General features: G+C 42.5%; 1 protein-coding gene across 4 annotated transcripts in view; it reads right to left on the bottom strand.

Moving 5' to 3' along the window:
- Positions 1 to 16,181, bottom strand: part of qkia (QKI, KH domain containing, RNA binding a) — an 85,676-nt gene extending 69,495 nt beyond the window's left edge. For 2 of the 4 annotated variants that reach the window (XM_039785134.1, XM_039785133.1), the window contains exon 1: positions 15,739 to 16,181. In XM_039785134.1, the coding sequence (XP_039641068.1) occupies positions 15,739 to 15,883 (145 nt within the window). In that variant the 5' untranslated portion in view covers positions 15,884 to 16,181. The remainder of the gene's footprint in view (positions 1 to 15,738) is intronic. The other 2 variants (XM_039785131.1, XM_039785130.1) reach the window with 1 other exon arrangement.
- Positions 16,182 to 18,315: the final 2,134 nt, after the last annotated feature.

Here is an 18,315-nt window from a genome sequence, read left to right as displayed (position 1 = left end):
ACACAAACCGTTTGAACCTCTCCCCTGTGGTCCATCAGGACCAAAACCTCACGACACAAAAACAGTTTCTTTCCCTCTGCAGTAGTTTATTTCATATTAATGTTTAATATGTTATTTTATGTAAGGACCTCCTAGGCAAATTCCTTGTAATTGTTACTTACTTGGCAATAAATCCTTTAGATTCTGATTTGTAGAGATCATGGGATTTCCCATACTCAATTAATGCTGCACATATAAACACAAAACTGCTTTGCTAGCTTAATTGTGTTGCAACTCATATCTGCTGAACATTTTTTTTTTTTTTTTTTTTTTTCTATCAACAGATTTAGCTCCTGTACGTCTGCAAAATTGGAGGTTTTTTTAACATTAATATGAGTTCCCCCAGCCTGCCAATGGTCCCCCAGTGGCTAGAAATGGCGATAGGTGTAAACCGAGCCCTGGGTATCCTGCTCTGCCTTTGAAAAAATGAAAGCTCAGATGGGCCCATGTGGAATCTTGCTCCTTATGAGGTCATAAGGAGAAAGGTTACCTCCCCTTCCTCGGCTTTGCCTGCCCAGAGAATTTGGCCCGCCCAGGAGAGAGAAACATCATGGCTTGCAAACAAGCAAAGTGGCATTTGGTCAAGGCCACACCCCCACCCTCCACCTTGCTCCTCCTCAATAGCTACAGACACAGAAATGGCACATACTAAGGAAAGCTCATTGTGGGACTGGCTCTAGTGGCTGCAATTCTGCACCAAGGCTGAATTCTGGGAAAGAGACTTTATATACAGTATTAGGGGACCACTAAGGTCTATATAAAAGCATCCAAAAAGCAGCATGTTAACCAGATGAATCACTTTATATTTTTCTAGAGTTTCTGTGTGTTCCAACGTTGATTCTTGATTAATTTTCATTAAAAACAAAGTTTTCAAAAAAAAGTTTTTTTTTAATTCAACTCTGTAATGTTGACATGAAAATGGAAGAGTAATATTTTAAGTGATGTCCCTGATTTGCTCAAATGGGTCTTGGTGTGCAGTCATGCTGATTTGAGCACATTCTAAATGTCTAGACCAAATCAGACTGCCTGGTCGGATCTACTTGTTGTAAAACTACAGTCAAACACTGTCAAATGGCAACACAAAAAGAAGATAAGACTGGGGCAGCATTTTAACTGTAAATCCTTACATCAACTGTGACTCGAGTGATTTTCCCGAGGAGCAGATGGGAGCAGCAGGAGCTTGCCAGAAGTTCAGTATTGAGTATGTCAACAAACAGTTGACACAACAAATCTCTTTATTTAATACGTTTTGGTAGGTGGGGAGTGACAGAACGAGGAACTACATTCCTTTCCCTTTCATTATCAGGGAATGAGGTCACTTGATTACAACAGGAAAACATTGATGCCACAAATCCGAGACTGAAGCAAACAGAGTGCCTTTGAGTACTTTCATAAGCAATTCTTATTCACTCTCGTTTTCTGTGACAGACCCTCAGACATCCAGTCTCATCTGTCTAAAGAGCAACATTTAAACTGAACACTGACCTGTAGCAAGAGGGTTTTACCTGGATCAAAATTAGACAAAAGGTGGTGCCTCAAAACACCACATCTACTGAAACTGGCTTCATTCAAAAAGGGATAATAGTCTACATGTTACACATGAACTTTCCCAGGTAGCAGCAGAGCTATGATTTAAAAATCTAAGACACTAAAACGTATCATAATCTGCTTAAAGTTTCCATGCAGAAAAACCCTAGGAGGGGTAGAAGTAATGAACACAGAATGACAAACAGGTAACATCACAAAGTCTACATGTGTTTGTGTCAGCTGTTGTCTTATCCCCAGGCACAGGGTCCGCTGGGGCTTGTAGCTAGCATCTAAAAAAGTCCAACAGCCACTCAGTCGCTGTCCCTGGGTGTGACAACACAGACTCACACCACAGCTGTTGTTGTGTCTTTGTGCCGTCTCTTCATTGTCTTCACAGTCTGACAAACCATTTTTCCAGAATCTGAAGCTTGCTCTTGTAAATACAACTTAGACATACAAAAAGTGTGTTAAATATCTGGATGGATGTTGGTCCTCTGTCAGAACTTCCATTGTTTTGGGCCGATTATACAAGGATAAATTGGGTGCAAGTGTTGGAAGTTGTAGATTAAACAGCTAAATACCAATTGTCTATGAAGGACAAACTGTCCAGGCACTGTTTAGAGACGCTGAAAAACTCTCTCTGTGTCTGATGCACTTCCAGATATTAAGATTGCTTGTCTTAAAAAGGACAGACAATGAAAAAAGGCTCCCTCTGTCTGAACTACTCCATTTTCTCTGCAGATCATCAGAGGAGCTGCTCTTTGGCTATGTGTTTGGTCTGGTTGTCTGCTCCTGGAGATCATTCAGTTGATCCGTTTTGTCTGCCAAGTCATGTTGAATGTACCATTTAGAGCATTTAAAAAACAAAGACGTTGGAGGGGCTGTAACAACTGGGTCAGAGTGTCATGAGGGGAGAATACAAAAGAGTCACTGACTCAACTGTCATTAACCAAGCTTCCAGTATGCTAAGCCTTTAAACATTGATCTGCCTCAAAGTGAATAGGGTCCCGAGCGCAGACAGTGAGAGCTAGGCTGATGCAAACCGACAGAATGCGTGGCAGGCCTTTAATGTCACCACTGGTCCTCACATGAAAGAGGCAATGTAGCCCCAAGGCTGAATTTTTTTGCCTCACATACGAGTAGAGAGTAAAGCTGCAAAAGAGAAAACGAATGGAAGAAGAGCAGGTGGAGAAAAATCTTGGGAAACAGGAGATGAGAAAGGAAAACACAAAGGGAAGCAGTGGAGTGACTCTGCTAACATCAATAGGTAAAAAGAAAGCCAGGAAAAACTGCGTCATTCCATCGGGAAAACAAATACTGATTTTCTCCTATGGAAAACTGTATGACAACTATAGAATGTAATATTAGAAAACAGATTAGGGGGATGCAAGTACATGGTTAAGACCTAAAGGAAGTGATCGAAGGGAGAAAGCAAAGCAAACTGTATGCATGTGTGCAACTGGGGCGCAGATGGAGAAAGTAAGATTTTATACATCATGGTGATGAGGGAGAAGCAGTGTCGAAAGCATTAGACGCTCAATAAAAATAAGGTTGCCAGTACAGCTCCAATCACAAACAGCCTAAACTCATGTCAGACAAATACTCTCCAAGAAAGCAGAGTAGGGGAGAGGAAGGGTGGAACAGGGAAGGGGAGAAAAGGATTAGAGGGGACAGAGAGAGACAAGTCCATCTCCTGGCAGACTATTCTTCACCTTAAGGTGTCAACAGCAGCTGGTGCCTTGGCACCTTGCTCATACCCACACCTGTCTGCCCTGCTGTGTCTACACACCGTCCAACTCCAGCTGCCTTTAACCATCACTAAATGACCACCAGGTTTTACAATTCATTATTTGATTTACCCACACAACGCAGGTGATTAAAAAAACATATATATCCAATCCAAAATTCAAACGTTCAGCAATTTGAATCAAATCACTCCATTTCTAAAAATCACTGTCAGTGAGCGTGTCCTGGCACATCCCGCAAGAAAATATATAAACCGGACAAACAGGAGCAGCTGTAATCTTATCCAAGACGACGTCTTTTATGAGCACCATTCCTATGTAATGACACTGAGCCAAGATGGCTGACGTTAAGGCCACAGTGTGCTGGTTAATTGTGCCATCTGGTTGTGCTTTTATTTATTTTTAACAAACTACTCTATAGTAAATTCGTTTAACTCAATTAAGAGTTGTGTAACCTGTCAAACATGGCAAGAATGTCTCTGCACACATTTCAATCAGGAGAGATTTTGTTGCAGATATGCAAAAGTTTATTGTACATAAGCATAATGAAATATGGGGAGTCTTTGGTGATTAGACTCCATCGTTATAAAATAATATTTAGGGGGTAGAGAAACAGGACATATCCCCGATGGAGTCTAGACACTGGTGATGGTGGAGAAGGAACCCGAAGACCGGCCGAAGGAGCTGTCTGCCGGAGGGGGACTCGCCTTGGCTGATGAGACCAGAGGTGGAAGGGGAGGAGGAGGGTTGCGCGTCTGCCTGAAAAGACAGCTGACAGCAACGGAGAGAAAACATTTCAAGCAGGATGACATGCTGCGATTGGATCATGCATTTCGTGGCCAATTCTGATTGGTTTACTGAAAAGTGAACACCTCTAAACAGGTGAAAAGTTTTAGGAAGAGAGAGCGGCAATTGAAGTTATTAAAAGTCAATGCCACTTTTCAATGGTAGTCCATTTACTTTGTGTGAGTTATTTAACCAGGTGTAAGATAGCTACAGCATATTTATAATAGAGATTCACCGATTGGCCGGAATCGGCTGATTTTCACGTGACCGGCCATGACCGGCGACCTGCTCTACTGATCTCAGGCGAACAGTCTGCCGCTCTCTCTCTCTCCCCTCTGAGGCTGAACAACTGGAACATGAAAACCGCACTCACGCGGGTCCCGTAAAACGTGACAGCTACAGTTTATCGGAAAATAGTGTTGGGCACCCTGACTTTGATGAATTTACTGTTTATCAGACCCCAGAGGAGACAAGAAGCTAACGTTAGCGAACACTGCAGTCCCGCTGCAACAAAAAAAAAAAGGGCGCTGTATTCCTCTGACACGCTGTATTAACGTTACGGTTTAAAACGCTTTCCAGGTTAGTGGGGATGCATACCGCTCCAAACCAACATTAAAAACGTAGTAATATTCCCTCAGCGTTTAGTTTTGTTGCTAAACTGTGTGTAAAATGAGCGGTGACGTTACTGTTCAAACAGACCTGCGTGCGTTATTTATTTATTTATTTTTATATATATATATTATTCTATTTTATAGTAATCTATTATCTGTTCAAAAAATGTTCTATGAAAATGTACTATTAAAGAAAAGATAGAAAATAAATATTTGTGTGTTCTGTGAAGTGGTTAGAAAATATGAAATCGGAATCGGCTAAAATCGGTATCGGCTGGTCAAACTCAATGAAAAATCGGAATCGGCCTAGAAAGTGGTAATCGGTGCATCTCTAATTTATAATTAATAATTCATAATTCAATTTATGGGTCAGATCAGAGTTGTAAGCCAGCAGTGGAGGTAGTAACAGAGCTGAATCGACGCACACACTAGAGCAGATGCTGTTGTGTTACAAGTCCTGCCTCTTTTGCTTCCGGCATGCCAGCATGCTATCTTAAAAAAAAAAACACACACACACACTGGGGCATCATTATGCCAGCGCTGTTTGGTTCAATGTAAAAAAAGCAAAAGCCAGCGAGAGCAACAGCATAGAAGGCAGGGTCTTGGGTTGCAAAAACCACATCACTCAGCAGCTTAAAGAACAGTACATTCAGCACGCAGCTAAGATAATACACCAAATGATGATTGCAACACATAAAAATGCATTGCGATTTATTGGACTTGTTTTACAAACATCACTTGTGTTCACACTTCTATGCGAACTGGTAGGAATGACCCAGTGTGTGCGCCTGGCCCATTAACGCACAAAAACCCATTGTGTATCATTAGCTGAGGGGGAGGAAGGGAGAGACAGAGGGGTGGAGTGCGGAGCTGAGGGAGGGGTCAGTGACCTTCCTCATAACCAACCAAATGACCTCATTCACAGCACACAGGAATCCTCTGTCTCCCCCCACTGTTCTTTATCACATTCACCATCCTCCCCTCGCTCTCGGCAGCCTTGCTCGCCCTTTTTCTTTTCAGCGAACACAATCAATCAACTGAGCAGGGACGAGACTCATGCTCACTAACCCTTTCATATTTACAGCACATTCTTTCCTGCCAGTTATCTGTAGGGTTTATGCTGTCTTTCCTATGTCACACACAGTGCTAAAGAGGCTCTTTGTTTGACCAATTAAAGTCTAATCATACAAAACCACCCATTGTTCCTGCTTTGTAATCTCATCTAAACCATTGAACTGATAAGGACAGACAGACTTAAGCCTCACTACAAACAGCACAAAGCAGCAACAAACTCTAAACAAACTGAACAGTCACAAAACAGTTTAACTTGCAGTTGTACAAGTCTGATTTCATTCATGTGCTGCTACAATCAGTATGGGTTGAACGCGTTGCACATGGGCATAAATTATGCTAAGCAAATCATGTTTTACATTACAGCACACGTCTGCGAGGCAGACAGCCTCTGTAAAATACAACTGTGCAACACATGTAGTTCTAGTTAGGCTAGACAGTCACTATGTGGGACTGTGTCAGTGAGACAGAGAAGTTTAAGCAACTGAAACATTGCTGGATAGGTAAAAAAGGGGGCAGTGGATTAAAAATGTGAATGTAAGTGCCCGCTCTGTGTGACATTCTTTTAGAAATCTGTGAAAACTCCTTATAGATATCAGCATAAATTCTATCAATAGCAGATAGCACAATCAACAAATTCAGCAGTACTTTTCTACTTGGAACCCCTCCCTGATCTGATGAGTTAAGCAATGGCATCCAATCGCAAGCCTGTATGGACTGAAATGGGCGATTGAGGGTAGGCTGGCACAGGTGGTAGAAACACCATGAACTTGAATAACTGCAGTGTGGAATGAGCGCTTTCATAAACATTTAAAATTTGCACACTTACACAGAGCTTACTGTCAACAGAAAGCCTTGCAGCATGATTGCTTTGAGGCTACTCTCCTCTCTCTACACGTACCACACACAATCTGTTTCACGGTCTTTAAAATAGACTTTACAATTTGTAAAGCTTGTTTTCAAAACATTGAGGGAGTTTTCTATGGTTGTTATTTCTAAAAGGTGAATTAAACAGATACCTGGGTCTGAGATCTAATAAAGACTAAAATAAGACCGTCCTTTGTAATCACTAGTACATGCTACTAGCTTAATAAAAGCAAACATCCAAAAATATTAGCAATTGTTTAGAAGAATGTTGAAAATATTTATTTAGGCACAGCTTTGTTCTCTCAGTGCTGACAAGATAACCCAAGGTGGTAGCACAACACTTACTAGAAAGATCTTTCACACATTATGCCAATTTCATTCAAAGAGAGTACTATACCGATACAGATACTGGGGGAATGGCTAATCTTGTTTCATTCATTCATACACATACAGTACAGGCCAAAAGTTTGGACACACCTTCTCATTCACTGAGTTTTCTTTATTTTTAATGACCATTTACATTGTAGATTCTCACTGAAGGCATCAAAACTATGAATGAACACATATGGAATTATGTACTTAACAAAAAAGTGTGAAATAACTGAAAACATGTCTTATATTCTAGTTTCTTCAAAGTAGTCACCCTTTGCTCTGATTACTGCTTTGCACACTCTTGGCATTCTCTTGATGAGCTTCAAGAGGTAGGTGTGTGTGTGTGTGTGTGTGTGTGTGTGTGTGTGTGTGTGTGTGTGTGTGTGTGTGTGTGTGTGTGTGTGTGTATATATATAAATAAAGGTTAAACTGAGCAATGGCCGTGGACCTCATGTTTGGCACAATATCACGAGAGCAGGAAAGAGCAACACGAGTACTCTGAATAGTATGACATGGATTCTGACATGCACAGGCTAAATAATGTGTTGAAGCTGTTGAGAGTCAGAGAAGCAGATGAGACTGGTTAAGACTGGCGTTCCCACTGCTTCATATTTGATGGCAGAAGGCTACAGAGGAATCTTACTACCTCTTGCCACCTCACTTTCTGTGGCCCTAAGGGAAGGTTATGGCAGCACTGCCTGCTCTTGACAAACCTCACAGAAACAACACGGGCTGCTGGGGGACAGGTAAATTATTCATCTTTGATTTATCGGCCAGTCTGCAACTAGTGAGAAACCAAGGCAAAGGCTGCAAACCACAGGCAGACCGATCCACTGGGGTGTTTAAAGGAGGATGGGGCTAGCGAGCCTCTTGGACTGGAGAGTTTGGATGAGGGGGAAATATAAACAGGGTCCAAAATTAACACTTGCCAGTCGCCAAATGCGGGTACATTTCCGTTTGGCAGATAAATCTCAGAGGGCTATTCGCCTCACGGCGAGTAAATGTTTGTACCAAAATAGTTTTTCAGTCTTCATTTTGGTGAAGGTGCAGTTACTTTCTTCTGTTTCTCTGCTGTCTGCACGTCGGAGCTTCGCAGGGGCGGGCCGACACACGCACAAACACTGGCGCACACACCAGACGCCAGCCACCGCGTCACTTCGGATTACTGATAGCTAGCTTTTACCTCAGGCTAATTAATTAGCTAGTAAGTTGCGGTTTTTGGCAGCCAGCCTTCCTAGAGAAGGCACAATGAAATTAAATGGTAACCGATCATTAACCATTGACCGACAAGCAGGAAACGAAGTCTCAGTTCACCCGTCCGGGAGGTTCTGACACACTCCGTGTCCACGGACAGCTGTAGGCATGTACCGGTGTTGATGTTCTGTGCATTGTTGGACACACTTTCCTGAAACCGCTTGAGGGACCGACACCCTACTAGCAGGACTTGCAACACCGACCATAAAGTTTAGTTATGTAGACCTAAATTACAAAAAAAAATAAAAAATGCAATTTAATATTATTATTAATTCATATTTTGGCCGGTAGAAAATATACTTGTCCGGTGGATTTTTTCATCTACCCGCCAACTTGGCCAGTCAGTCAAAAAGTTAATTTCAGACACTGAATATAAACAGTCAGTGAGATAGCAGTGAGTGTGTCACAAAACTTGACGGTTTAGGAAAACATTACGGGACTTTGATAGTTTCATACAAGTAAAATGGAGCTTGCTTGGTCCAGCCATGAAGCAAAAACTATCAACTTACACACAAATTATACATTTAAAATTGTTTGATATTTAAAGCAAGTTAGATGTTTCTGTGCCTTACTGTGGATGGTATTCACATTAAGCTAAGCTAAAACACACTATAAGAGTGTGTGGGGAAAACAAACACCAGGCTGGAGGTTAAGTGCTCGGACTGTGCTCCCGGTAAAATTCCTGAGCTGGCTGCCAACACTCGCTTGCCATTCCTCCTCTGGAAGGAGAGAGAAAATGAATGCAGAGGGGTGGGCGAGTCAGAGAGGAACAGAGTGAGCATTCAGTTCATTTTTCTATGATAAAAATGTGGAAGGAAACAGGAAACAGTGACAAATGTTGCTGGTATGATTCCTGAAAAACCTAATTGATAGACACTGTCTATTGTGGCAGTTCAGAGGCTTAAAAACGAAGACACAAAGAGAAAGTGCAAGGCAATAAGGGGGAGTACTGTGGGTTAGGGGGTGGGAGAGCTATTTAAAAACACTAAGAATGTAGCAGGGTGGGGCCCATACTTAGAAATATTGTGTGTGCTGCGTATCCACATAAATGTGTGGAGGAGGGACAGGAGCTATGATTCATGATCTAATATAAATTAATCAAAAGAAAGGTGAGAGATTGACCCACCTCTGTGGGAGAGGACACAAGAAGAGCAAGCTTCTCATCACCAGTCAAAAAACAGCCCCTCCTTCTCCCTCACCCCTCCTTCTCCATGTCTGTCTGAAGGAAAAACAAACCACTGACTGGCCTTCACCATAGTCCATTCCTGTCTGAAATGGGCGTTACTTCCCGTAGATGTTTTTGCACAAGAAACAAATGGTAAAAAGCTGACATAACCTGGGTCAAGGGCAATGGGAGGAGCCATGGCTTCAGAAAAGGGCATAAACAACCCAAAGTAATGAAGGGGTCTGTGTCAGGAAGCTGTTGTGACATAATTCTTACAACATCCCCTAATCTTCCTCTTTAAAACACACACACACACACACACACACACACACACACACACACACACACACACACACACACACACACACACACACACACACACACACACACACACACACACACACACACACACACACACACACACACACACACACACACACACACACACACACACACACACACACAGTGCATCTAGTTACCTTATTCACTATTCATTTTAATGTGATTGCTCCGCTTTAAGGCTTGAGGAATAAAAAAAGAAAGAGATAAACTGCCTCTAGCAATGTGTTGTCTAACAGCCGGGAGTAATAGAAAGGAAGACACTTAGTTTTGGCGACAGCGAGCCAGATAGTCAGCCAGGCAGTCAGGGTAGGGTACGGAGACAGGAGGCCAGGCAGAGGCAGCAGTGATAAGGAGGCCCCAGCACTCACAGGATTGAGGCCTGAGATAAGAGCCCAGAGCTGTCGTTGGATGACTTTATCATACAGCACCCGCTGGGGGGTGGCATTGCTGGGGCTGGAGTGGGGCCAAGGGAGCAAGATAGGTCTGGGGTTGCTAAAACAGGGACTGAAGCTCACACAGGCACTGCGGTGGGGCTTCTGGTTAGGAGGGCTGCTAGGCAGAGGCACGTCAGAAGGAAGAGGCAATGAAACGCTGGGTCCTGCCGCAACCCCTACACCTCACCCTGTCAGACTTATGCAACCACCTAATTTATTACCAGGGAGGAGAGACCGAGAAAGAGGGACCACATTGAGTGCAAGAGGGAGTCAGACAGAGAAAGACAGCACAAAGCCTCCAATTCTGCTTTCTCATTGGTGGCTACGGCTCAGTAAACCAGCTCACAGAACAGCTCTCGGTTAATTAAATTCCAGCTTATAAGTGGTGCTTTGGGAGAGAATATGGGGAGAAGAAAAGGGGTAGGGGTGATATGACAGGTTTCGGCTTGAAACAACATTCCTGGCCTAAGACCCCAATTTCTCTCTTTGTCTGCTCTCTCACAGCTCTAATCGGTATCTTATTTTGCAAGCGGTACTCAGTCTTGTTAGCTGCTAAATTGATTGCATGTCAGTGGTTAGTGGAGGTCTAGCCCTGTGCAGTGAAATGCCAAGGGTCAACCTACAGTGGGAGAAAACAGTGCTGCAATAGACAGACACAGACAAAGAAAAAAGGAAGAGCACAATATAGACAGATTGACATAAATATGGGACATCAGGTAGAAAACCCAACGCAGACTCCTAGTATTCTCCCATTTATCAAAATCTTTTCTCTGTACAGCTGTTCCCAAAGGACCAATTCCCTACACAGGAGCCACAGTGGACAGCAGACAGTTTGTCCTCCAAATGCTGACAGCTCTCCTGGGAAGGTCCTGTTAAATCACGGCACACAGAGACAAACAAGCAGACACAAAACTATATGCAAAGGGGGGTGCTGTAGCCGTGAACAAATGGTACAATGCACCATGTTGCCACACTGCCTGCAATGGAACAACGGACCATTTAATCTATTACACAAACAAAGCTCAAAAATGAGCCTGTAAGAAAAAGGTAAGAATATATATAAATAAATATAAATATTTGATTATTCTGCTCCCCATAGAAACACCGCAACACTTCCCTCCCTTTCTCCTATGGTTTGTTACAACAGCGCCTACACTTCACTTTTAGGCTACATCTCTAGATGTTAAATGGGCTGTCTCCTCCTGCTAAGAGAAAATATCGCAGTTTGAAGCAGCTTGTTGGCTGGCAGATCAAAAAGAGAAATAAAAAAAACTCCATAGCAGGTGACACCTCAGGGAGATTAACAACTGCAACGCAAGGTGATTCCAAAAAGGGGCCTGTCAATCGGCCACAGTGACCTTGAGCGACTACACACATATTGGGAACGTAACAGGGGCGCCCATTCAGTCACGCCACTGAAGCAGGGTGGGAGCAGTCATCACACACAAGGGTGGTGTCAGCTTTCTTCAGCCATGGAAACAGCTGTGTAGACATTCAAAAAACGAAGGGTGGGCGAGGGAGACATAAGCAGCTGTTGGAATATACTCTTGAGAGATGGACAATTTGGGAAAGAGGTTGAAGCATTCAACTGTAGCTAGATTCTTTTTTTGCGCCTATTAGGAACACTAAAATCTGACAATAGGAAGGCATTTAAGATGTTCAATCACATTTGAGCCTATTAAACCTATGAAACACTACTTACTCAAATGAGTAGTGCGGGCATTGTAATGTTATCGTAACAAAACAAAAAAAAATTCTCCCTCAGGAGACAAGACGGCTGATGCCTTGTTGACAGATTAGGACACTAACTGGTTAGGTTTCTACCTCTGCTTGAGAATAAATATCTCCCAGCTTTTCACTTTGCAGCCTGGCAAAACATAATGAGGAATATCCTACACACACAAAAAAATAATACGTAAAAAAAAAAAAAAAAATTATTCAGATAAACGAGAATTCACACCACAATACCACAAGTTCAAGATTCCCTTCTGGAGTCGATCCTGTCTGACTTAGAGTTGCAGCCAAGTGTGAGGTTTATTTTTTTTACTGTTGGCAAAACCACGGTCACAAAACATGCTTAATTTATCATCATAAAAAATGTTATCGCACAAGTATCAACCTCAAACTACCGTTTAAAAAAAATAATAATAATTGGAATTGCCGCAATCTGTCAGCATAGGCCACATGGCGCAACAGAAAAAGGGAAGGGATATTAGTTTAAGCACTGTTTTCTTCTTTTTTTAAACACAAAAATTGCACAGGCTGGATTGTGCTTTTGGTTTTACCCTGGGTGGGGTCAGTTTTCACCAGTACGGGACAGGGAGTGGGAGGAGGCTGGCCCCAAATATCGCATCAGAGCTTCAGCCCCATTCAAAGGGGAAAGCAAACCAAACCGCCCCTAACAGGAACCAGACAGTCCTCCTCTGCATTGAGGTGACACACACACACACACACACACACACACACACACACACACACACACTCTATTGGCAGCAGAGTAAAGTTTGGGCTGGTGCTGTGGAAACCTCAGACTTGTGGGGTTTTACAGGAGTGAGACTGAAGCTGGAGAGTCACAAGATTCCCAGCCATGATTTCTCAAACACCAGCGGATGGAACAGTTATCCGCCGAACGCTGCACAGATGCGTCTAATCCGGCATTACAGGATTGAAGTCTAAACCCCTCACAAACCACTTCCTGTAAAGCATTACAATCATACGGCCCAAGACATCAAACTACATGTTGAAAAAGCTTTTTTATTTTAAGAAAGAATGACAAGTGAATCAGTTCCACTATTTTATTTTCGACATCAGCTCAATGACCTTTACTTTATAAATCTGAGATCCCCACTGGTCAAAATGAGTACCGCAGTATTTACAGTGTCTATATATGTTAAATGTCTTACAAGCAGTTACTGCTTACACTACATTAAGCACAAATCATCTCTACAGGGTATAATGTATTTCCTACTCTGCTCTTTAGTCCGACAGTTAGCGCACAGCTTCGGTGGTTTATATTAGCAGGTGACACAGACAAAACGCAAAGAAAGGTGATCATATGCCTAGTACAAAATACCTCAACTGTGTTAGAAATGTTATGTTCCTTCTGAACACCAGAGGATTTTGAAAGTCAGAGAAAAAAAAAAAACTTTTCACATTTGCGATGTGAAAGAACTAAATGTAGTGCTTTTCATGAGTTTAAAAAACACAAACCCCATATATCGCACTTTTGGTCATTCGGCTTTGAAAACAGATTTTTTTTGTTAGTTAGCGAAACAAAAAGTAAAGTTCAGTAAGAAAAATAATAAAATATAGATTTTCTTTTTCTTTTGTCACTGCTGACCGCACCGAAGCTAAAACACTGTTTCTTGCTTGCAGTGGGTAAGCTCACACAGCATGCCAACAGCACTACGGCTTAGTTGTTAAAAGTAAATGAGAGGTACAGTGTGCATGATCACTTTTCTTTACTGTTCAGACAATTTAAATTTTTTTTTTTTTTTTACTATGGGGGCTGGGACATGGCAAAGGGGAGCAGGGATTAAAAAGAAAACAAGTGTGCTTCCTGACTCTCCCCTCAGTGAAAACATTAACACACCAATCATGCCCATTTGAGTCCAATAAAGAAAGTTGCTCGGTCAGAATTTTAAAAAATCTCCATAATGCTCTTTTGTAGGGCATTTATGGGGTGTGGAGAGTAATCAAACTTTGCACTCTCAATGACAAAATATGGTTGCAAAAATGTGGGATAAATTATAGCATCCCACCCTAGGAAATCTGTCTCTCTTGTTTTTTTCCAGCAGGCTTGAAACTCAACCTGAAACTGAAGTGCCACTTTTCGCAGATGAAAAGCACTATACTATTTCTAACACTCATACGTGTCTGTGGCATATTAGAGGGACATTGTTCTATGTTTTGCATTAAATGAACATTAAGATTTAAGCTTAATTTGAGTAGGGGTATTTTATGTAGTGTTAAATTTATTTTTTGCATTGTTGTAGTAGAGAGAAAGGGAGGAAACTGTCCACTCTACGCCTTTAAGTGTTTTGTTTATTACCCATCAAGGAAGCAAAACACATCTTTGCAGACCGGTTTAACAACTACATACTAGAGCCTACTCATCCAGACATGCAACCGAAACTATGAGGTATGCATTGCTGCTCTATCATATCTTGTCTATGAAGAAATCACTCGTTTATCTCGCAAAGTAGTCTGAATGCCTATTTTATTTTTCAAAGTGTCATGTTGTCCAGTCTGACACTACACACAGCACGGGGACAGTCTGCTAGGGGGCTGTGGCGCTCTCTAGTGTCCCCAGCTCAGTTACATAAAGCATAGGTCCAACCTTCCGCTTAGACCAGCTTATGGTATTGATACTATAAACACCGAACGACGAATAAGCCTAGTCTATCAGCGCCGCTGCATGTGACAAAGCGTAGAAAATGCACGTAGACAGACGAATCCCGTCTGGACGGCGCCGCCGACAAAAGGCGACGCAATTTTGGTAGGGCACGCTTGACTGGCAAAAAAATATATAAAACCCGACTCCTGCTGCAGCAAGGGAAGGAAATATAATCGAGAGCGCATACCCTCGCTTTAAGACAAATGTAGTAGCTAAGTGAATTTAGCTAAACAAAGCTGTGCCCCTTCATAATGAAAAAGTTAGACGGTTGAAATAATCTTCGTGCACTCCCCCTCCCAGAAACAACTCCATGGCCATTGTTTGGGCAACAAGCAGACACATTCCTCCGTGCTTTTAAACTCGGCCGCTGGGCAACTAACAGACCCCTCTAAGCAAAAACAAAGAAAGCGAAAGACAACTTGTGTAACGCTTCTTGAAATGTGTCAGAATCGCTGTAATGTTCGGTTAAGTCTTTATTTAAAAGACGTAACGTTAGCTAAGTTGACGATACCGTCATGGTTTCTGAAGAGTTCAATGGAATGCAGACGCCCAGGCTCGCTAGCTTGCAATGTGGCTAACCCAAGCTAAATTGCTGTGGAACATGTGGAATCAGGCCCCGTCTTAACTAATTGGGGTAACGTTAACGTTGCACACTTGATAAACATAGAGAACGGTTCAAAATCTCTATGTGGTCAGTTTTTGTTAATACATTGACAGTGATAGGTAACGTTAGTTCAGATTTTTCTAAGTGCGTGGGAGAAAGTTTTCGTCTTGTCGCCACAAAGTCAAGAGTGTAGAAACAAACTCCGTGGAAGCCTAAGGTAGCAACACAACTCTCAAATCCACATCTGACTGTGGTCTATGGTACAACAGTCACACTGGATACTAACGATACTGGATCCCCTGTTTATGATGATGTGAGGTATTACTCGGGGGAAGTTGTAGCTAAGTGTTATTGTGCCTGCCACGGTCAGCAATATCGGTGTACCCCGTTGCCAGTGTGCGTACGGGTCTCGCTAACGTTATGCAGCAGGGACGCCCAGCGAAGCCGTGCCGACACCGGACTGCGCCGTGGTCACGCTTCCCCTCCTCCCCTGCGTCTCTAACATCGCTCCAGACGGGCACTTACCTTCATCAAGAAGCCTCTCCAGGTGTGTGAAGATACCGCAGAGATTTGGCAAACTGGTCATGAGCTTCTTCTCGTTTAATAGTTGCATCAAATAGTCGGGACTCGGCCTCGGTCGCTCCTTCACTTCGACCTCTCCGACCATCATCTTTGCGGCGAGAGCGAAGAACAAACCACAGTGAAACACAGAATCCTCTTTTAGGAAAAGGAAGAAAAAAAAACGAAAAAGAAAAAAAAAAACTTGCGACTCCAATCCTTCCCTCCTCCTTGTGATGAGAAGACTCTCTAACCCCCCTAAAAAAACAGGTTTGGTTTGTTCTTGTTGTTTGAGTGGAGCGGGGGCAAAAAAGAAACCGTTATCTTCCTTCCAGAGACTCGTGCGCCGTACTCTCCTCTCTACGCCGTGTGCGCTCGGGGACGTTCGATTCCACCACTGTAGGCGCGAGAGCTGCTCCACCGGAAAGGCTCCGTCCTCCTCAACGACTATTGGCCAGCGGGGTTTTCAGGGGACTAATGGGAGAACCAATGAGCGCTCAGATCCGTGCCAGCGGGGCGGGGTGGTTGGTGGAAAGAGCAGTGCGCAGGAATGCACAAAATGCCCCTGAAGTGTTGTCACACATTGACTATCACACATTTATTTATTTCTCATTTCCTCACAAATTTTTATCAGTTAAAAAATGTCACACTCAATCATCTTTCTATGCCTTGATAGTATGGCACTGTAATCAGTGTTCTCATAACTTTAATACCAAAGCAGACCTGTGAACCAGCTGAGGTTTTATTTTCTATCTTTCTTTGTTTTAGATAGCAAAGTCAATATTTTATAAATTAGGGGTCTTCTTTCTCTTATATTTATTTATTTGGAATTATCAACACTAACAGGCCACTTTCTCTTTGTAGCTCAGCTCTTTTGTTTATTTCTTTTTCAAAAAAATAAATAATCAGCTCCTCCAATACATAACTTTTTTGCCAGTTCCAACTGGTTTTATGTTGCTTCCCTTTTCCCCTCTATGTTACACAAGATCATCAGCACGTTCTTTCATGCCAATCCAGTGTGAAAACAACATTCCAGTGACTACTTGAAAGCACTGCAGCCCAATTTGTCAAATTTTACAAGGTCTAGTTTAATTATATGGTTTAGCAACGACGTGTATGGGTCTACTAATCTGGTATGGACTAGTGATCTGGTTGGAATGGCCATACGTGGGTTGTGTGTGTGTGTGTGTGTGTGTGTGTGTGTGTGTGTGTGTGTGTGTGTGTGTGTGTGTGTGTGTGTGTGTGTGTGTGTGTGTGTGTGTGTGTGTGTGTGAGAGAGAGAGAGAGAGAGACAGAGGTAGTATACTTGCCAAGACCAACCTATGAATCAGGCCGATTGTGGATTTCATGTGTAGGCTTCACTTTAGGTTGCCGGAATATGAAAAAAAATCATCAACCTGTGCAGTCCGTTTTCTAAAAGATACCTTTGGTTACTCAAGACTTGTACATCTTGTTATCTGTCTTGGGACCGATTGATCAACATTCCAGTAATCAATAGGGCCTTTTCATTGTCCTGTCCTTGGGAGGACCTCTCTCCATATCCTCCGAAGATTAACATCCCTGATCAATGGAACACACACACAAACCAGCTACCTCCGGTTTCTCACATCCTGCTTAGTGGGAAAATAAACCACAACTGGTCCGTTTTGATTTTAACAGCTGTTAGCTGAGAGGGGCCCGGCTAAATCTGAGCCCTGATCTTGGCCATCATTCAATTTGTCCACTTATTGCTCACCCACTCATGTCTTTGTAAAAGTAGTCCCCATGCTGGGTGAATGAATGCTCAAACAGCTGCACTATGACCTTCTGGCTGCAGTTTGTTTGCCACTGTGTTGGTATAGAGAATAGTACATTAAGTCTAAGCTCCTAGTATTAGTGCAGCCTGTCCAATAAACTGATCAAAGAAAACTAGATCGGGTGATGTCTTTGGACAAGTTTAATTAGACTGAAATTGTGTCCCACTATCATTAACCTAAGATACATATGCCACACACACTTAGGCCTACAACATATACACAAATTGTAAACTTGCTTACACACACAAAAACACACATGTATCCCCACAAAAATATTTGCCATCAGTCCTCTGGGCCCAGATAACAGCATTTGGCAGTGCAGCAGACGACATGTGCCTCCACATCAAAGCAGAAAGACAGATACAGTTGCCTTAACAACCTGGATCCTGCTCCTTTGCTACAGTATTACTATAATTATTGTTGAACTTCAGTTGAGTCTCAGAGAAACACATGGCTCACAGAAATTATCATTTCTTAAACGTCTATTTCAAGTTGGCATCAAAATAAAAATGATGTTCATTAGTTGGATTTAAGAGCTTAACACCTGAAGCGCCCCACTACCATATTGTATTTTGGAGCATCTGGTATTTACCATTTGATTGTCACAATTTCAACAAAGTGACCACAGGCAAACATAGTTAGCAAGGTTTTTGCATAATTGCTTGTCATTTGCACCTCCACCAATTACACAGGACATGTAATATTAGGTGTTAAGTCCTTATTAAGTTCTGTCATCCAAATGGTCTGC

Source organism: Perca fluviatilis, chromosome 20, assembly GCF_010015445.1.
Source record: "Perca fluviatilis chromosome 20, GENO_Pfluv_1.0, whole genome shotgun sequence".
NCBI classification, from domain to species: Eukaryota; Metazoa; Chordata; class Actinopteri; order Perciformes; family Percidae; genus Perca; species Perca fluviatilis.
The sequence above is the reverse complement of the archived record's forward strand: the minus strand, read 5'-3'. Positions and strand labels throughout refer to the sequence as shown.